This window comes from Anser brachyrhynchus (assembly GCF_964034855.1).
Source record: "Anser brachyrhynchus genome assembly, chromosome: Z".
In the NCBI taxonomy this organism is placed as follows: domain Eukaryota; kingdom Metazoa; phylum Chordata; class Aves; order Anseriformes; family Anatidae; genus Anser; species Anser brachyrhynchus.
In genome coordinates, this window is record NC_137697.1 from 14468540 (window position 1) to 14490501 (window position 21962).

The following is a 21962-nucleotide window of genomic DNA, read 5'->3' on the forward strand; positions in this document are numbered from 1 at the left end:
ATTTTCTTCCTAGAGAAGAAAAATTCTTCCTTGCATGATGTTGTGCTTTGGACTTATGATGGAAATAGTGCTGATAACACACCGATGTGTTAGCTGTTGCAGAGCAGTGCTTGCACAGAGCCCAGGACGTTTCATCTCCTCGTGCTGCCCTGCCAGCGAGGAGGCTGGGGGTGCCCCAGGAGCTGGGAGGGGACACAGCCAGGACAGCTGGCCCGGGCTGGCCAGAGGGGTGTCCCACACTGTGTGGTGCTGTGATCAGCAGTAACAGCTGCAGTAAGAAGGAGGAAGGGGGGGACATTTGGGGTGATGGTGTTTGTCTTCCCAATAAGCCGTTAAGCGTGATGGGCCCTGCTTTCCTGGGAGTGGCTGAAGTGGCCTGCCGGTGGGGAGCAGTGAATGGATTCCTTGTTTTGCTTTGCTTGCATGCACGGCTTTTGCTTTACCTGGTAAACTGACCTTATCTCAGGCCACAAGTTCTCACACATTTACTTTTCTGATTCTCTCTCCCATCCATCCCACCTGTGAAGACTGAGTGAGTGGCTGCGTGGTGCTGAGCTGCCTGCTGGGGCTAAACCACGGTCCTTTTTGGTGCCCAACGTGGGGACCGAAGAGTTCAGATATGATTGGACCACGGAGCACATTAGTCCAAATTTGTGGCTGTTACAGACGTTTAACTGCTATTTGGCAGGCTCCTGTTCTTGCCATGGGGCTTTCTTGCCTTACTGTACATTACTGAGTACATGCTGAGTACTGAGTACTGTACATTACTGTGCCTTACTGAGTCCAGTGCTTGTTAGGGGCTGCTTTTGCTTTTGCCCTTTGCTCTGCTCCTTATCGCCTTGCTTAGCTGTGCCTGGGAACGTTTTGATAACAGCTATGGCCATGAGCCTGGGCTGGCAGCGGGCCGGGGCATGGCTGCTTTCCCTGTGCTGCTGCACTGGACAGGCTGGGACTCCAGACTGAACTCAAGTCGGAGGGACTGCAACCTGGGAGTGAGTCCACGTGGGAGAACATAGGCGCTTGAAGCATCTGTGGCCATGGAGAAGTCCCTGCTGCAGCAGGAACACCTTGCAGTGCCCGTGTCTGTGGGTAAGGCCATGCCAGAACACCTCGAAGCATCTGTCTGTGGATAACACCACAACACGGCAGGTGTCCGAAGGGATCTCTGAAGGGATTGTGGCCAGTGGAAAAGGCCGCAGCAGACCAGGCGCACCCTGAAGCAACTGTGGCTGTGGATAAGTCCACGCTGCAGCAGGTACACATCTGAAGAAGCTGTGGCCTGTTGGTAAGCCCACACCAGAACGGATAGACCTTGAAGCATCTGTGGCTGTAGATAAATCCATGACACAGTAGGCAGAGCTCTGAAGGGACTGTGGCTCGTGGATAAGTTCATCGCAACATTTAACACTATGGCCTGGTCTGAAAGGACCAGGAGTGGAGATTGTGATGGATATGCCTTTAAACTGTTGTAAGGCACGATCCGAGTCGCATGTTATAGGAAGTCCTACAGCAGGAACCTCCTGAGCCATCAGAGGACGAGCCTCAAAAGAAGCAGTGCATGTACAGCAGTGACACAACCTGAGCTGGCTTTGGTGTCCAGAAAGTCCATGCAACATACTGCTTGTCCTGTCCTGAGCAACTGCCGTAACAGATCTAAGTCACGGACTAAAAGAACTCAGTGGACATTTCATGGACACCTCACAGGGGGAGTCCACAAACTAAACAAATGATATCTGTGTATTAATTGAAGGCTGGTGATTAATGAGGATGTATTGGAAAGGTGGGACTTAGGATGATGTAAGTGGTATGGAATGAGGAGTAGGTATGGTCATGGTTTTGGCTGGTATAGAGTTAACTTTTTTCCTAGAGTCTTGTACGCTGCTGTGTTTTGATTTTTGATGGAAATAGTGGAGATAACAAAAAAATGTTTTTAATTGTTGCAGAGCAGTGCTTGCACAGAGACCAGGACTTTTCTACTTCTTGTGTGGCCCTGCCAGGGAGGAGGCTGTGGGTGCACAAGAAGTTGGGAAGGACACAGCCAGGACAGCTGGCCCAGGCTGGCCAAAGGGGTGTCCCACACCGTGTGGTGTCCTGCTGAACAATAAAAGCTGGAGTAAAGGAGGAGGAGAGCAGCCATTTGGAGTGATGGTGTTTGTCTTCCCAAGAAACCGTTCCACATGATGAGTCCTGCTTTCCTGGGAGTGGCTGAACACCCCCTGACAATGGGAAGTTGTAAATGGATCCTTTGTTTTGTTTTGCTTGCACGTGCAGCTTTCTCTTTACCTAGTAAACTGTCTTTATCTCAGGCCACGAGTTCTTGCACTTTTACCTTTCCGATTCTCCCCTCCATCCATCCCACCTGTGAAGAGTGAGTGGCTCTGTGGTGCTGAGCTGCCTGCTGGGGCTAAGCCACAACAAAGGCATGAGAAGCTCCACAGCACAAAAGGAAGAGAATCTGAAATAATTATATTTCACACAAAACGAAAGACACTTATGCAAGCCAGTGACTTTGAAAAGTCAAAAAAGTTTAAGTTAAACAAATGGATCTGCATTATTACTCTAAAAGTTCACATTATTTCCCAGAGAAGCATGGTAGATTATCTAGGTTATGCTTTTCATTGTCTTTCTGACAAAGACAGGAACTCTTAACCTGCAATGTAATTCTCTTCCCCAACTCAACTCCTACTTCACAAATGTTGCATCACTTTTCAACTTTTTTTTTCTTTTACTTTCTTCAGTAAATGCTACAGCATTGCCGAGACATCTCTTTTAATTATTCTGCATTTGCTGATTACTTTAGTACACTGAAATTCTGTACAAAGAAGGTTTTTTCACTCTCTCCTATCTCAAAAGATGACATTCCACTAGCGTCCAACAGGTCCAGCATTAATGTATGATTTAGATTAAGACTCAGACTCGCAGGTGAAGGAAGGTGTCTGTATGCATACACATGCACACCCTCTTAGTAAACAACAAGTTAAACAAAAAACAGCAAAAAAATTCCCAGATTTTCCAGGTTATTACAGCTTCTTTTAAGAACCATCTATAACTTAAATTATTTCATTTAGTGCACATCTTTGAAGTGGCTAGCTTTGCATGTATTGTCTCTCTGGTCTGCAGTAATGTAGTTGAAGAGCACAGTGAGGGATCACCAGATTAAGACCCTACAAGGGAGTAAAGAACCAAGCCTGCAATGCACACTGCATCCATAAGAGCACATAATAACTCCTGACATGACAACCTCACAGCACATAAACAGCTCAGTTAACAGAGTTGAAGCGAGGTCAAGCCTGGAATTCTAATTTTAATTGAGTCTTGTTCTATTTTTTTTTTAATCCTCCTCATGTTTTTCATTTTAAGATCACCAACAACTTGTATACATATTCATTCTGAATTAAAACACTGAGACATGAGTTTATTGTCTCTCTTAGTTGGAATTCTTTAGAGGAAAAATGTTGCCAAAACAATTTAATACCATATTTAAAATTAAGAGTGCATTTTGACCCAAATGACTATAAATTAACCTTAAAAAAAAAAGAAGGGAAGACAATAATTTCTTCATTTTTCCAACAGAACAGTAGAACAATTCCAATAAAAGAGCATTTCAAACAGCCACCGAACAATACAGTAAAAGCATGTTTGGATTAAAGGTAGGGACAGTTGTTTTAGAGGAAAGAGGAGTTCTACAGTCCATGGCTGAAAGCTGAGTGTTTTGAGAAGCGAACTGTAAAAATTTAATATTTTTGAGCTTCATTAAACCTTGATGTACATTCAACAAAAAGAGTAAAACTACCCTGCCCGTATTTGAACTATTTCACTTATTCTCAAAATTGTGTTTTTAGAGAAGCATAGTAGGTTTCCTTTCAAGTGCCTGGCAGATGTGCTTTGAATTTGTTCCAAAGGTGCAGCTTTTCTCAAGAAGATCGTATTGAGGACTGTTCGGATCTCATGTGTGACTGTGTTGCTCAAGCCTGTTGCCAAATGTCGCAGTACCACTTGTGACAGCCACAGGGAGAAGGGGGAGTTTTCACAATAGGAATTGTGCAATCAGATTAGCCAGTCCAAGGACGATTATAAAGATGTGAATGATCAATGCTGGCCACGTCAGCTGCCCAGCACGATGCAAGGAGATCACATAGATGAGGGATGGATACACAAATACAAAGGCCAGACCACACGTTGCTCCAGAGTATCTGAGGAAAGAGGGGAGAGAAGAGAAGAAAATAAAAAGGAAAACAGAATGCTTTGTGTTAACTCTTACTTCTTGCTGTCATTTTTTCCACTCAAACCAGTGAACAGTCTAACTGAACAATGGTTATTTGCAGTCACTAACCATTGATTTCTGTTTCTTGCTGTCCTTCACTGGCATGTGATTGCCTCCCTCTGTTTCTCTCAGCGCTCTGACTCTGCATACCTGCACTCTGACATGCCTCTGGTGTTCCAGTCACGTTCCCAGATGCTTCTGGGGACTGGCTCCCTGTTTCTGACTTGGTGTTTTGACTTTCTTTGGGGAAAGTTGTTAACATTCAGCATAGAAAGACTGGACAATGCATCATTCGTTAGGCATCATTTACTGTCAGAACTGCCATCTCATTGGATCCCAGCCATCTGAGTTTCATGCTAAAGCATATAAACATGGAAATGCTATTGAATCTGCACCTTTTATTTTAGATTACTTAATGAGATTCTAACAAACCATTGTCCAGACCCCAAAAAGATCAACATGCCCTCCTGGAAACACGATCAACCACAGCAACTGAAACATTTAACTTCTTTTTCTAACCACTCCCTTGCTTACCAAAACCTTTCTCGTTATTTTCTCATACTGTGAGTTTCCACCTACTAAGCTATACTGTAGCCAAATATGAATTATTAACTAAAAACATATTTTATTTCATGTATTTGAATATTCTCTTTATACAGTGGAAACACCACTGTGTAGAATACACTTGCACAAACTACACACACACAAAATATGTAAGTTAGATTGTATACAGACAGTTTGTCAGATGGAAATTCTCTGCTCCAAATGCTTGATTGCAATGCACAATGAGCAAGCACATTAGCGGAAGTCAGGATCAGTTTGCAAACAGAGAAATGTATTGCATGATATTTATTTTCAGTTCATAACTAAACCATCTCTCTTACTGGAATAAGAAAATTTTCACTAAAATGATAATTATAAAAAAAAGTACACGGAAAAAACAACAAAAACCCTACACCCCAAAGATTAGCTACTGAGCAAAAATAAGTTATTTTGCTGCACTGGTCAGACCCAAGCTTGTCATTCTGGTTTTCTAATTGCTGATTCCTATATATTTTAAACACCTCCCTCTCCTGGTTGCTGTAGGAAAAATGAAAACTAGGAATGAATGACAATAATTACATATATGTCGGTGTCATATGTAGAAAACAAAAGTGGTTATATAATTTCCTCTAATCTTTCTCAATTACAAAAATCCTAGGTGTTTATTAACATGGTAAATTTAAAACGTAATACAGAAGTACAATTTTTATGTCAGTTTTGCCTTTGAAGTTATTTGCTTTCTTGGATTTTTATCACGGATTTTCAAAACAGCTTTAAATGGTCTTAACACAAGACATAAACAGATAAACTGCACAATAGCTAAGTAACTTTTATACTGACATAACATTCTTTGATGTGGATGTTTACAAAGTCTTCAGATATGGCTCCTCTGAAACTTGGGGAATCATCCTCAGATACAAAGGCACAATTGTGGATGCTTGCTTGTCAGAACTTTAAAATACCAGAATGTTTACACTTTTAAATTGTTATTTACAATTTATAAAAGCATACGCTCTTACAGTTCCTTTTCAAAATCAAGAGGTAAACATGTAGTAACACCACAGGCAAGCTCAGTGTGCAGAGCAGCACTTACCTTATGATACCTCCTATATTTGGATAAAATCTTGCCATTACTACTCCAGCTCCAACAATCGCTATGTTCAGGATGAGCACATGGAAAACACTACAGGGAAGTGAAGAAAGAATACTATAATCTATGATGTATTTGTTACGAAATATCATCGTCTTTCATTTATACTAACATTTAACTGGTATATGGACGGTGTTTCAATTTGCATGACTCATTCTATTAAAGCTAATTGATTTCACAGTAAACATACCATCTACTGAATATTCTGAGTGCCAAACTCTAAATATCTAGTGTTTTGACTCAAAATATTCTTAATGAGTAAGTATGTGTAATTTGGCAATTCTTCTGAAAACACCATATGTAGTACTCAGCACTCAAGTATTTCAAATGGATATTCAAATACCAAAGAAACAATACTATATAACTTAATTCCCACAAGTAAGAATTAGCTTGTTCAGAAAGAGATCTGAATTGCTCAAAATGAACTAATGGAAACCAAAAGAAAAAAAAAGATATATCATTGAATGGAACACATTAGACAGAATACTAGGGAAAAACTATTACCACCAGCATCACCAAAAAAACGCCACCTTAATACTTGACCTCTAGTGTATTTTGACAGAGAACAAATGTTTAAGATGTTGGACCTAATTTAATACGAAACCTCTGTACTGCTTACACTAGATTTTAATTGATTGTGTTTTTACAAATAATTTCCTGTTACTTTCCTTTTTGCATTAAGGATAAAAAAAATGAAGTTTTTCTGTTCTACAAATGCAGCTTTTAATGCATGAGACTAATGCAGCACAGGCATTATGAACACAGCTCAGACTCAGGAGAGTATCACTTTTCTATAGAGAATATAAAACGTTGCCATATTTCAATATAAAGTAAAGTCAGGAAATATAAGAAAAAACACTAGGATATTTTGGCCACACAGCTGTTTCTATGAAGGAAAAGAAGAAACTGCACAGAAAACATACATACACTTAACAGTTTTTGTTTATTATTCAGGACGACTTGATGTCTTAAACCGTAAACAGATGCTAATTTTCCCCCTTTTATTTTTTTTTAACTGTAGAAAGTATCTGTGTTATGTAGGATGTCACTAACAATCTTTTCAAGCAGGTTACACCTGAAATGGTAGTAGTCACCACTTTCATGGCTGAAAGGTCGTGGCTGCTAGTTTTCAGGTTAGGAAGAAAGATTAGAGCTGTAGAGAAGCCTCATTAAAGTTTAGGGGAATGGTAGTAATTTATATGCAAACAAATAATTGAAGATACAGACTATTTCTAACATTTGCCTTTAAATATATATATATATATATTTATATAATATATAAATATATTTTTAAATCAGAAAGGCAGAAATAACATCCTTAATTTTGTGCATGGCATTTTAACTGTGCTACAAGAACAGGTACACTTCAGAGACTGAAGACAGTAGTGGGAATACAGCAGCTGAAATTATAACAAAAATATCATCTGATATGAAACTGGTAAAACTCCAAGGATCAAATTAAACCTCTAGAGTCAGACTATTAGGGAAAGATGGACCAAACATTCACTGCTTCTCTAATATTGCTAAAGATATCTAATTAACTAAACTGTTCACAAAAGCGTTTGTCATTAAAATTTACTTCCTCTCACCCCATACATATGACAGATTACAAATCTTACTGTCAGATAACATAAATGAAGCCAAAAGTTTACGAGCACAGAAAATGATGGCAATTCCTTTTTTTTTTTTCTTTTTTTTTTCTGAGATTAATTTTCAGCAAGCAAGATTAAAAGGAGTGCAGCCTTCACAATTCAGAAATGTTTTTCAAATTTGGGTCAGTTCAGAAAATTTTAGCAGAAAAACTAAAAAAAAAAGGAGTCAGAAATATGTCACTCTGACATGCTTTAAAACAGAAGTGATTTTGTAGTTCAAAGTTGTTGCTTTTCGAAAAATTAATTCACATTTCTTATAACTTCAGAAGTGTGTGTGTGTTGTGAAAAAGTGTTTTTCAAGCTCTTCATCCGGGAAAAAAATCAGGGCAGGGCGAGGGGGATGGAGCAGTGATGTGTTTTAGCTCAATTGAAAACAATTGTCTCAAAATGCCGGAGCCTCCAAAACAATGCAGTGCTTGCGCAGAACTGCTTAGCAGCTTTACTTTTTTTTTTTTTTTCACTGCCTTGCAGCACCCTCAAGAATAATAACAAAATCAAAAAGCCTGAAAAGGATTTAAATCCATTTGTTTCAGGGCTAAAGGTTGCACTGTATTTCTCCTTGTAACATCTTTGCACCTTTTTCTACATTTTAGCAGCCCAGATTAGACCATATTTCCTGTTGTCCAATAACTTTGTTACAAAGGGATGCCTATGTATTTAACCTGTAAACCCCCCCACCATCTTTTTTTAAACCTGTACAGATATTCATAGTTTATCTCACCTCCGAGATAGGAAAGTCACATTCGTAAACAAAAAGACATTGGCATTTAGAAAACAAGCAAACAAAAACCACCTATCCTGCTGAATAAGTAAGAATCTCATGTCTAGGGATACTAGTAGCTGTATTATTTGAGACTGTACATATTTTTCATAAGATTCTAAGTTTTAGGCAGGTGTGCTCCTGAAAGGACAAGCATTTCCTACAGCCAGTTACATTTTAACAGGTTCTAAGTTGCTCAGTTTTAGCCTGTCACTAGCTTACGGTACATTTAATGGTCATCACACATTGCAAAAGGCAGTCAGAAAAGCAGTATTTTTGGTGACATAACTGTACCACCTCTGTATATTAGAACTATAGGGAGACAAGTATGCAGAAGATGCAATCAACTCCTCTCTTGAGGAAGCAGTAGCTACAGTTAAGCCACTGAATTATGGTAACTATATATAGTTCATTAACTTCACCATCTGGAAAGTAAGAATCACACCAAAAAGTGTGAAATCAAAACCTAGTGCGGGGGATATTTAAGAAATTAAAGAAGAAACTGATTAAAAACCCTGTCAGGTCAGAAGCAAGGAAATTAAAAGTGCTGCAGTAAGTGCGTAGTCAAAGGGTGAACACCCACTTCTAAACAATAGGGGAAACAAGAAGGCAAAGAAAAAAAAAAAAGATAATTTAAGTAAGGATTTTTGAAAGGTTACTGAATCTGAAAATGCATTTCTTCCTGGAAATCTCACTCAAGTGACATCAGTCAAAAGACTGAATTACAGAAGTTTAGACGCCAGGCAGAAGCTAGGTGAAGAGCAGATAACTAAGCATGCATGCAAACAGCAGAAATGTGTTTCATTGCATCAGAAGACACACATCTGTGGGAGAACTGGCAGGTCTGCTGGGCTACCATGGAGTAAAGGGAGGACAATCATTTAGGAAAGCCAAGTGATTTCTGTCCATCAGTTTATTTAACCTCTCAGAACAAGAAAGATGTTTTTAAAAGCTCTAAAAAATGATTAGATGTACAAAGTATTTTATGCACAACATATAATTAATCAAGGGAATTCTGTCACAACTACTACTGTAGCCAAGAGCCAATAACAACACTAATAAAAATTAGCTCTCTATACATCTGAGAAGATCCAGAATCTCATGAGACAGCAGATAAACCACATGCCTCTGGCTCTAAGTCACCCATTAAACTATGCCATTGCAAACATATCTCACTTTAGGAAAGAAAGTAATTTCCCAACCCATGGCATTTTGGCCTCGTTTTACACCACCAGGGAGAGAAGAGAATAAACAGTTCCTTCGATTTTGTTCCAGTATGTCCCTTTCTATGATGTAGTCTGTACACTAGCATACATTTTCCTTAATGAAAGAAGAAATCAGGAAGCATTCTCTCGTCTCTAAATCTTTCATAGGAGGCACAAAAAGGCTCAAGATTTTGTGATGATGCCTGTCAGAAGACCACTGTATCCAGCACATCTACATATGTATTTAAGACAGGCAGAGGCACAGGTGTCTGAGGCTGGTACAGAAGAGGAAGGAGAATTCTCCATCTTAGAAGCAAGGGGGCTTTAGCTCTCATAAGAGAAAGTTGATTCTTTGTCAGGAGGTAGAATTTAGACCAGTTGGGCTCTCAGAAAACAGCATCACAGGCTTAGTGTCAGAGGATATATGATGCTAATTACTTCCCCTTTATGCTTCAGACAAGCAAGCTGTCACTGTTCAGTTGATCCGTGTGAAACCTGGCAGTAGAAAAAGGTACCTGCCATACGCCTAACCTTTGAAGTTTGGAGAGGATGAGCTTGTTTGTCATGCAAGACCACAGATAAGTAGGCTACACCATGGCTAAGCACAATAAAGCACTGTTAGCAGAAAAAAAGTAGCACTGCAAGATATCTAAAAAGCATGGAAGGGAAGACATGGGGGTTGGTCTTCGGACAAAAAACTCCTCTAAAGTTGAATAAATGGTTCCTCATTATGATTCAGTCATAATCCACAGCCCACCAGCAAAAGACAGGATATGAAAAAGATGCTTTTGGTGGAAATTGGATGATAACCAATCGTCAAGGCTAAAAACTACAAAGCAGAAAACTAATACCTTGCTGCTTCATCATATCCACTGAAAGACAAACAGTAAAGAAAAAAGGAATTATAGCAAACAATCAAATTGATCTGGGCAATAAAGTCACTGCTAGCAAATAAAAATGATCTGTTAGCCCCGTAGCACCTTTGTTCACATGTGTGTATTCAGTCAACAGACAGGTTTAAGAAGCATCCATCCAGAGTTCAAATGCATCAGGTATCCACACCTGCAAACAACTGTTCCTATGAGGAAGTTTGGCTTTTAAGATCAGGGAGTTCATGTGAAACATGCAGCATTTCCATAAGCAACCCAGATCTTAAAAACGAAGACAGGGAAATTTACAGTGGGGACTGGGACCAAGGAAGGGGCTTTTTTTTTTTTTTTTTTGCGAAAAATTGGACAATTGCAGACAGAAGGCAGATTTATATACAACTCCCTCAGCTGCAAATACAGAAAGTACGTAATTTAATATAGAAAGGATGTAACAATGGAAATACATGTGATTCAGTGTACTGAATCACAGTGGGGTTAACCAAGGCTAGGTGGCCAACACAGATCCTCAAATGCACAAACAGTAAGATTCAGCACACTGACAAATGTACTGTATATACAGACATATGGATATACCATCAGTGAACGCTCCTGAACCCTGTTTCCACAACCCTTCTTCCTGCAGAATCAGTCATAAAAAGACAAGTTTTTAAGCTGTATTTTTTTTTTTTAATCTTTCTAGAAGAATGGCACAAAACCTTGCCTTCTCCTCTCCTCTTTTTCTCCTGCTTCATCCTTTTGCTTCCTTATTTACAAATTTTTACCAGTCAAGTGACTGGAAATATTTCTCTCCATATATATACCTTATGTATACGTATAAGAGATGAAGCTTTAATCTTTGCAGATCAGCCTCCTTATTGCCTGAGAACCGTTAGCCTTTAAGGCTGAAGATTTTGATGCAAGCCAAGTATATACAACAATTACTGGAGTGATTGTTTTCCTATACAACAGCCATTCAATTTAATATCTCTAGCTAAGTTCTTCAGGGTGGATCTAAAAACTTCACAGAGAAACATCAGTCTACATCAATAAGAGCTACTTCTTCATATTTCCAAAATATGTCCCCCCAGACCAGCTCTCCCATTGCTCTTAGTTTAACTACAGATCTGTTTATAAGCATGACAGAACAGCAGAGTGATCGCAGAAATATAAAAGCATGTACCAAGTCCTTCTGGAAGAAATGACATGGGACTCTGTCACAAGGCCCACCAAAGCTGTGGAACGGGCACAGTAGGTTTTCCGTGGTGACATATGATGATGTGTTGAGCACTGCATGTTCATACACAGGCTTTCACTACACTGGGACCATGGTTCTGTTTTTCCAGAGTAGCTGGTGGTAGCAAAACCCAGAATACTGAAATTCTTCTTGGAAAAGTGATATGGAAATGGTGCTACTGAAGAAGGATCATCAGCTTTGGCTGCTGGTGAGAACCAGTCATCAAAAGGTATTTCACAAGCTGGTCATAGGTCTTTACCATCCTCCTAGAGACAGGTCCTGTGCTTGTTACCAGTCTTCAGCCAGTCCCCATTGCACAGAAAAAACAAGGGTTGACCTTGTTGGCTATAAATATACAGAAGCTGGCACCTGGATATCATTTAAGTGACATTTGTGCTATGTTTGAGATAGCTGGGATACTAAAGAGAGACGCATACAGACAAAATGTACTACTTCATCTCCATTAGTGAACTAGCTATATAAGTAGCTTCAAAGAAACCATTTCTGACATCTCACAAATTTAAAATACCTCCTTCTAAAGAGTCTTTAAAAAAGAGAGAAAAAAAGAAAGAAAGGAAAAGAGTGAAGCTACCCACAGGACATCCTGGAGACGAGAACAATGTATTTGCATCATGACATTCGTCATACCACAAAGGCTTAAAACAGCAAGCTTGAGCTAACCCAAGCAGAGACTGGTATAAAGGTGTAGATTTTTGGAGAGGGCAGGAGGGAAACAACTATTCTGGTCAGGGAGTAACTGGGGGGAGGAGATGGGAAGAGGCACATCTACATAACATAAAGGACATGGCTATTTCCCAATGGCTGTGAAATCCATGTTTAGCACTTAAATCAGTTGTTTCCAATAGTAGTAGCTTGCAGCAGTTCCTAAACGTCTCTTTAACTTTGAATTGAGTAAAATTTAGCATCAAAAAAAGCAGGCACTTATTTCACTACCTAATTTTAGGCATCCAATTTCTAGACCTTTTCATATCTATTTTAGGACCCAGAAGAAACCCGAAACTTTTAACAATGTCTTCCCAGACCTATATGCTACTGCTTATGCCACAGAGGAAATGCACATTGCTTCCTGGGGTATTTTTTTCCTTCCCTCCATCAACAGTAATTCACAATATAAAATAAGAAACTCTGAGATAAATACCAACTTCTCAGCTGTGACAAATTCAGACAACACCCCAAATATAAACGTTCTAGGTTTTATTTAAAAAAAACAAAAACAAAAACACTAAAATTGAAATCTGGATGAGCTCTTCCCTGGAGTTTAGGCAGTGTACAAATGTAAGGGTGTGGCTCATCTCTGAAATTAGCATGTGAAAAGTTATTTTTATAAGCACAGCAGCAGTCTAGATACCAGGACTAACAACTCACTTAGCTATTAGCTGTTTAAAAACAGCCAGATGATTACTACCTATGAACAATCAAAACTCATGCTGTGCCCTGAAAGGTTAATATGCAGAACACATGTCCTTCAGAATGTAAAGACTGCTTGATATGTTTCTGAACTGAAAAAAAGATTTTTTTTTCCTGTAAAAAAATGCATGACAAAGGAACTGTGTTGACAAAATTCCTCTGTTTATTGACAAATTGAAGAGCTAAAACAAAACATCCCTCCCCCCTCCTCCTTCCACTCTGCCAAGCTGTAGCAGTCTATAGCTGTAGCAGGCAAGAGTTTACTTTGCATGCCTATTCAAACTTTGCCTCAACAAACATTGTGAAATTAGCTTTTGAAATGTACCTAATGCACCAAAGGAAACTCCCAAAAGCTCAGCCAACTTTCTGACAACGAACACAAAAGGCTAGTTAAGTAAAATGTGCCACGGTCTCGTCAAAGGGTAGTCTTCTTACCTTGGGTAAGCACTTCCAAAAACCTGTCTTAATAGCTGGACCCGTGCCAGATAGCCCAACAGTGGATATACAGTCATCATCTGGAACAGCAGGAATATTCTTGCAATAAATGACATGACGTCGTTGCTGGGAAAGTTATCTAGAAAATTCTAAAAAAAGGAATAATGTTACATTTATCAGTGGTGGCTTGATTACCTTTATGTCTTGATTTTTAATACCTGTGTGCAAGAAAGAAATGGGTAAAAGCCAATGAATGGGTAAAAGCCACTATAATTGTAAAAACAACTCCCTAGCACAGAGTACTCTTTCTCCCTTTTACAATTGTTACACCACCAAACACCACCTAATATTTTAATATTAAAGGACTGATGCCAGCTTTCTTATTAACTGTATATTTTCTAGTCTTCGGAGCATCTTAAAACAATCAAGGCATGAAACAGCTACCTGAATTGTTATGTAAATGAATTCAGATGCTCCTTTTACCTGTCATATCATATCTAGACACTAAAAATAGGTATTGAATATGTAAAATTAGATCACAAACAAATAAGAAAAGGATCGTATACTCTAAGTGTAAACACCTGAAAAACAGAGTAGTATAAGACTTAGATATCATGGAAATATATAAGTGGCTTCATAACATTTAGGATAACTACAGAAAATAAACTTAAAAAAAGAAATGAACAAAACACTTGTCATTTATTATTTAACTGTAGACTTTACTCCATGAAGTTACTTCAGATGGTTCAAAAAAAATAATGCTTGGTTAAACAGCAGTACCAGTTCTAATTAACATACAATCTCAGGAAGCCTTTCACAGCCCCTTTATTGGTAAATACTACGCAGGAGACGTGGAACACCTTGCATAAAATGGATCACCAGTTGACAACTCTTATCTTTGAAGTAGTTGAGGGTAAGGGAATCAGCCTTGCCTATAGGCAGAGAAGAGTTAAATAGCCTTCACAGCAATAATTACATGTGGTGCTGTTATCTGAAGAACTTTGTTGGCAAGGCCCACCACAGTGTTAGACTCCAAACCTATCAATAGAAAGGACTCCTATATGAATACACTTTCATTCCCTTTTATGTTTATTATTTTTTATTTTTGGAGGGGCGGGGTGGAGCTAGTACCTGAAACTAGCCCCAACGAGTGGGATCTGCCACTGCACACACAATTGAATATAATACTTTTCAGGATTGAAGAATCTAAGGAAATTGAAGCCTGTACTATTCATTTTGGTCTTTTCTTCATCACTTTCACAGAGCATTTATTTAATGTTTGTTTTTAGAGAACTGCTGGCAACCAGACATGAATGCTAATGAGATAGCATAAGCATTACTCATCTGCTTGTGGTAGTGCCCCTGAAGCATTAGCCAACTGACCAGAGTGAAGAACAGATGTGTCTGCTGGGGTGAATCATGAGGCAAGGAGTAGTAGGAGTTTTTTTTAAACATATTCATTTAAAAGTCAAGGGTCAATATATAGTACAGTAAAACATCTCACCTGTTCAATACATTCTTTGGATAGTGGTGGAGAAGGAAAAGATGCAAAAATTATCACTCCGACATATAGATATGTTAATCCCACCAGTAAGTAAGCAATGGAGAGGTCTCTCACCTGAGGAAAAATAAAATATTATTTTGGCCAGCATTGACACACCGAAACAGGTAACAAAAAAAAATCACTAAAATATTTCTATTGCATTTGCTAGATACTTTTATATTTTGTGTTTGTAATTATTAATTACTTTTACATTTTTACTTTTACTTTTTATTTCTTGAATGGGGATTTCAAATCTGGTCCTGGATCAGACCAGGAAACTGCAAGATAACTTGAATTTAAACTAGGTAAATCTTACACACCTATCTAGATATGGAAAGGATACAAGAAAAAGATATTCCAATAGATGTAGCATGTTATTACCAGATGTACAAACATACACATATAATTTAAACGTACATATTATTAAAACAAAAAGCTCCCCTCCTTTCTTGTTCTCAGCTATTACTACTAAGAACCACGGGACACAGTGACAGTTGTTAAAGCCCACCAATGACGTATAATAAGTCTTTTGTCCAGACTAAAATTTTATGATTAAAGACATTGGCATACCCAGCTGCGTATATAACAGAGGATGATGTGCAGACTCCAAAATAGAAATTAATACATCAAGCATCTGCACGAATGCTGTGATAACGGAAGACACAGCTGATATATCATTACATAAAAATTACAAATATAACCCAAATAAAACTAAGGCATTTGTATGCAGAGAGGTATATATGTCCTTTAGCTTATTATTGTATTACATAATGCCTCTGGGCGTTATATAAAATTTGCCTATCTGCTTTGTTACTAAATGTCTATAAATGCTCCAGATAAGTAAACTAAGTAATAGTCAAAGATTTTTAGGAGACAGTGATGAAGCTAGGCTGATAAACCCATTTTTAAATGTGTTACATATGTTCACTTCTGAAAACTCTGACAATATTTATAATGTATCTAGTATGTAAAAACTATTGAACTAGACAAAATTTATCGGAAGTTTGTTAGCAACGTTTAGTATTAGAATTTAAGTAGCAAATCTTCTCAAGTATTTTATAAAGTTGCAGGATTCACATACACATTTACCTAACCTAATAGCAGTGTGCTTATAGTGTTACCTTTCTACATCAATTTATTTTTTTAGCAATAAATAAAGGCAGGCCCTTTTTATAGTCAGAAACTATATTCTATATAAGTTTATGCTATGCTACAAGACACTCATTACCTTGTAGCAAACCATTTGTTCAGAGGCTGCTAACAATTGGGCTTCTTAAAGGATTACTACTAATGCTTCAAAATATGACCCTATTTTCCTATGACTAAGAAGCAAATCTTATTAGCACAGGCACAGCACCAACTTTCTTAGGTATATATGTCTTCCAGACCGGGATTTTATGGCATCCAGCCAGCTCACAGAGCATGGGCTTGCTCACTTCTCTGCATGGAAATGTTTCCCTAAAGTGTTCATTCACACTATCTCCTTGAGAAAAGAAGCATATTTCACACCTTTCTGGGATCTTCTGAAGGCAGGCTGTCCCTGATGAAAATACGCACATGGTAGGTTACAAGTTTCAAGAAAAGTTCTGAACTGAAAACTGGAATCTCCTGCTCACTTTGCCAGTGCAAAGAAGATCAATGCCTTTTTCCCTATCAGTCCACAAGAGACCAACGATCTTTCTGATCAGACATCAAGGCACTGCTAATGCATAACCCCAGGGTGGCCCTTGTACGCCCCGACAGCTACACATTTCCAGCTGCAACCTCTTCCTGTTGCTGATCAGTTATATACAGCTGGAACACGCTTCTCTAGTCCACTCTCCTTGCACTGGTCACTGAGTAAGGACTACAAGCTTCATCAGAGGTTGCGCAATAAAATTTTCTTTAAATTATTCCCAGAATTTCTCCACATTGCTATGACAAATACTTGCAGTTGTGAGGTCAAGAAATCTCAAAAGAAATTTATGCTACTTCTTTTGGACTGCACTTGATTAAGGGTTGCTAGTTGGTGTGCTGTTACCACTATTACTTGTGGTTATACTAGCCAGTCTGTGTTCCTACAGTTTCTCAAGAGTGTCTGCTTTAATCTGTACTAAAACTAAATGCTGACATGATTTTGATAATGTACTTTTATATCACATGACACAATGTAGCCTTGACTCAGGTGCTGTCACAACATACAAAATACCCAGATTTTGATTTCCATAAGCAACAAAAAAAAATAGTGAAAACTCAAAAAACAGTATTTATTTCTTCTCACACGTCAGCTGCACTGCAAATATCTGTTTCTGAGTAAGAAAAAGCCACTAAGAGGGTTATTTTCATAGACGTACATGTTTGCATGTAACTGGAACACCTTTTGATTAATGTTCAGGAGACCTGGGTTCACTCCCTAAGGACCTTGACTACAAATACTCTTTAGACAGCATAATTACAGATAAAACTAAAGGACACATGGGGAGAGGTAAAAGGATTATTTTTAAATAACAGAGCAATAATCGCATTTGTCCATTTTAAATTTAATATTTAGACTTTTATAGTTGTTTTTCTTCCGCTCTGGTGGAAGCTGCCTAAGCATAAAGAATACAGCAGCCCTTGCACCTAGATTTTATAATCTAAAAATCAAATGTAGAACAGATGGTTGAAAGAAGGAAGTATATGGGGGATCAGGGTGGAAGGGAAGTATCGCAAACAACATGCGGGTCACAGTCCATAAAGACTGACAGCTTGCCACCTGCCAAGCCCTTCTCAATACACCTGAAATAACAAGCAGCTTTTGAGATGGAAACTGGACAATGCTTTAGCTACAGTTACTGCCGACCAGGAGCTTTTCTGGTCAGATGCATGGGATGAAGCATTAAAAGCGTCTCTGGAGGAACACAAAATTGGGTGACTGGGGCTGGTAACAGCTGCAGAACAGAGGCAGAAATTGGCCTTCTAAAAAAAGGATGAGTGATAAATCAGGTGAAGCTAACTTTAAAAGAGCTCTGAAAGTACAAGATGTTATATTACAAGCCACAGATGAGTACCCAGGCACAGGCTGGACCTGTGGCACAGGGCTGGATGCAGCACAGCAAAGGCTCTGTGGCTCCACTGGCCCTTCCTCTGAAATGCTGAAAAGAGCAGACAACTTTCAGTCTTTGTTTTCCCTGTTCCATGCCATGGGAAAACAGCTCATTTTTTCTTCAGTACCACAGCGAATGCAAGTTCATATATTCAGCTTTTGCATAGGGAAGCCCATATTGGAATCAATTCATTTCAGATTGGTAACCTCCCAAAAGGCAGATGCTGCCTCTGCAATACCTCACCTAGACTCTGATCAGTATCATAAAAACAGATATGACCTGTTCAAGTGCCAAGGGCAAGCGATAACATATAACAGGATGACAAAAGTACTTCACCAAGATCTGTAATGCTGTGTACAACCTTGGCTGGAAAGAGAATCTGATGGCAGAGCAGCATCAATGGAAGCTCACTCTGTTCATGGGTAATATGCAATGTTCTAATATTGCAGAAAATAAGCAGAACCTACAGCTCCATGCCTTCTGCAGTTGCTGTGTGAACAAAAACCACCCTCCTGTTTCCAGCCTTTCGCCCTGGTAGGTCCACAAACAATGGGTAGGAGACAGCACTAGCACACAGAGCATGCTCCCCTGTAGCTCCTGCACAGGGCTTGTACAGATGCTCAGGAAACCAGATCACAGAAGTGAATCAGACGGAAGTTTTCAAACCAGCTCTCTGTGCAGTTGCATAAACATGCTGATAGATACAAGGGGGAAAGAGTGGGAGACAGGAGCAGGGAGAACATTACGTGGCCAGCAGGACAGCTCGACACTGAGCTGCAGATGAAAAACCGTGCTCAAAGGGCTTCTCCAGGCCCTGCTGCTGACATTTGGTTTACTCCAGTGCACTGCTCCTCTCACACCCACCACTGTATGGGAATAGCAGCCAGAGGAATCCTCCCCCATGTGTGTTTTAAACTTTGGGCAGTTATGCATACCTCTTACCAGAATGGAAGCTGCAATTGTTTTGGATTTCTGACGACATAAAAGGAATGTTATTGTGTTTCTTACTTTTTTTTTTTCCACCTCACCAAAGAGTGGTTCTTATGACCACTGGTTTCAGCAAGTTGTACTTTCCCAGATTGTCAAGTTCTGTGCCTTCTCACAGAACTCTGGTGGAAGTGACATGTTAGCGTGTTGATCCATTAAGCAGCAGAGTCTCCATCCGATCTCCATGAGACACTGATGTAAGAAAACATCTTGTTGATGTAAATGCGTTGGAAGAAGTACCCTCTATCTGTGACCAATCACAGAGGCTGAGAGCCAAATACATATGTAAACTTCCCACTTAGTCCAGCAGATCAGTGAAATAATCACAAAACAGCTCTTCAGGAACATCAGTGATTCATTAACATTTGCAAAGCACTTTGCATAGGTGAAAAGCTCCTGTACAACTACAAACAGCAAGAAACATGCCAAGACATCTCTAGCCAAATAAAACTCCCAGAAAATCTGTGTACAGATTTAGCTCTCATTGCAAAGCTTTCCTGCTATACTAAAGGGTGTTCCTTCTGTGCAATTTGAACGCTCTTTTGCAGTGCAACAGTCTTGTTGAGGGCTGGGAATCCATGCTAGGGCTGACCTCGAAATCCAACTTAAACCCCAGGGAGGGCGTTTAGAAAAGCTGATTCAAATGCAGGCAGCGTTTCTTCCTTAACACAGGAAGCACAAACCGGAGGAGATTGCAGATACTACTCTCTGCAGCTCTTATTGCTTCCTTCAATATAAATGGAGGGGGTAGGGCCACAAGAAAAAGTCTTGAAAGTGGCACAGACGCAGTAGTCCTGCTCTGCATAAAAAACTAACTGCAGAAGTGACAGTGCCTTTAAAATGTGAAAACCACAGCTAAGAAAAAACATATTTCCTTCTTCCATATTGTAATATTTTATCAGGAAAACTCACCGAGAAGAATTTGCTTAGTTTTCTTTCTCCGGAGTACTGCTAACCCACTCTTTAGTTGTTAAACTACTTTCAGAATTGTGTGCAAAACACAAGAAGCCTTCCTAGAGGAGAATTCCTTAGTCCTTTTTGGAGGGGCATCACCATCAGCTGACCTTGTTTCACAGGGACAGTCACCTCACTGCATTGGCACATAATCTGAACTTTGCCTCTGAGTAATCAAAACAGATGAACCAGTCTTTGGCCCAGCTAACACTTAAAAATCTTTTTATGTTATTGTAGTTACCTTTCCAACTAAGATTTTAATGAAGCTGGACAAGAATCCTGGAAAGTACTGGAGGAAAAAAAATCAAAGCAATTACAGCAGAGAGGTACTCAAACTGTATCATGCTTACTCCGTTTTGTATTTTTAAGATGGGAAGATACTAAGAATGCAGTTTCACCTGGATGAGCAGTACGTAACATTTTAAAGGGGTGAAGGATCAGTGCAAAGACTAGGTATTTGCAGAAGTTCCCAACCCAGGTTTCCAACTTTGGGGATTACCTAAATAAGTTCAAGTTTCTCTACAAACCTTGAGTTTTTACACAAACCTACTACAGCAGCTCTCAGAAAAGATGTTACCTAGAACTCAACATTATTTTTCAGTATTCCACCAGAATCAGTTCTGTGCTCAAGATTCTCCTCTATTTTTTGTTTTAAAATCGATCACTTTTCCTACAGCAACTTTGTCAGTCTTTCTGCCTCTTATGTGTAATTTGTCCATTTAATGCCAAAATGACCACAAATAAACCTGGGATTCTCCTTATGGCTTTAATTTGAATACATTCATAATGCATGTGTAACTCATTAGTAGCCAGTGAAACGTGTGTATAGCTGGTTTCTTATCAGATCAGAAGAATGATTTACATTTTCTGAAACTATTACAGTCCCTGAATCAATTTCAAGAGAAGCAGACAGGAAAAAATTAGTGTCACCTGGCAACCTATATACAAATCAGCAAAGTCTTGTGAAATTACTTACATTGTTTTCTTGATTCTTGTTGTTTTGAAGAAGAGTGATGACACAATTGTGGATGAAGAAGGCAAGTGTCAGAACTCCTGTAAGCTGGGGGAAGAGAATTCTAAACTCTAAAGGGGAGGAGAAAAAAGTGTTAATAACTTGCTTCCGTGAAACAAACAATGCCAAAATTCAGAGGACATCTAATGCTGTGGAGTCTACTGGCAAAAACATGAACAGTCAAGTTGAAATGGGAAAATCTGTCTTTGAACATAGGCAACACAATATTTAATTATTACAAAACGCATGAAGACAGTGGCTACTATATAACATACTCTCCAGGAACGTTTCTCACATATCAAAAAGTTTCTCAACCATCAAAGTTCATCAGGTAATCTAGGACTTACACACATAAGCTTTTTTCTTCTCAACAGTGTAACTCCAAAGCATTTCTGAGGCGGGAATTGGTTTAACTGAAGCTGTATATATATTGGTCCCCGAAAAGGGAGATAGGAAGCAATCATATGTTCTGTGAGCATCCTCTGTTTTTAGAATGGCCATGAACAGCAAATCAGTTATGCTATCAGAGGAAAACTGACATCTGCAGATGTTTAGGATGTGCTTCTTTGCTTCTTCCAAAAGATGGCACAAAGAAAGGTAGAGTGACTTCTTGTCTTACCATACCCTTTTACAGCAGCTATGGTGCCTATTTTTTTCTCTTTTTCGTCTCCCTGGAGCATTGTTCTGCTTCTTTCCATACTTGAATGTTAACATTCTCTAGAGTTTTTTCTGGAAGTGCTGCAACTGGTCTAAGAATTTACCAATGCCATAACATTATTAAAGCACCATTTTTGTTGATATTATACAAGGATATATGTACATTTTAGAGTATTACAACAAATGGAGATCCCTGAGCTAGCT

General features: G+C 39.0%; 1 protein-coding gene across 1 annotated transcript in view; it reads right to left on the reverse strand.

Annotated features, from left to right (window-relative positions):
• Positions 1-2754: 2754 nt before the first annotated feature.
• The window catches only part of SLC38A9 (solute carrier family 38 member 9), a 44158-nt gene continuing 24950 nt past the window's right edge, over positions 2755-21962 (reverse strand). The window contains exons 11-15 of the mRNA XM_080574617.1: positions 21066-21172; positions 15045-15158; positions 13541-13689; positions 5901-5990; positions 2755-4193 (exon numbers count right to left, since the gene is read on the reverse strand). Of these exons, the coding sequence (XP_080430743.1) occupies positions 4028-4193; positions 5901-5990; positions 13541-13689; positions 15045-15158; positions 21066-21172 (626 nt within the window). The 3' untranslated portion in view covers positions 2755-4027. The remainder of the gene's footprint in view (positions 4194-5900; positions 5991-13540; positions 13690-15044; positions 15159-21065; positions 21173-21962) is intronic.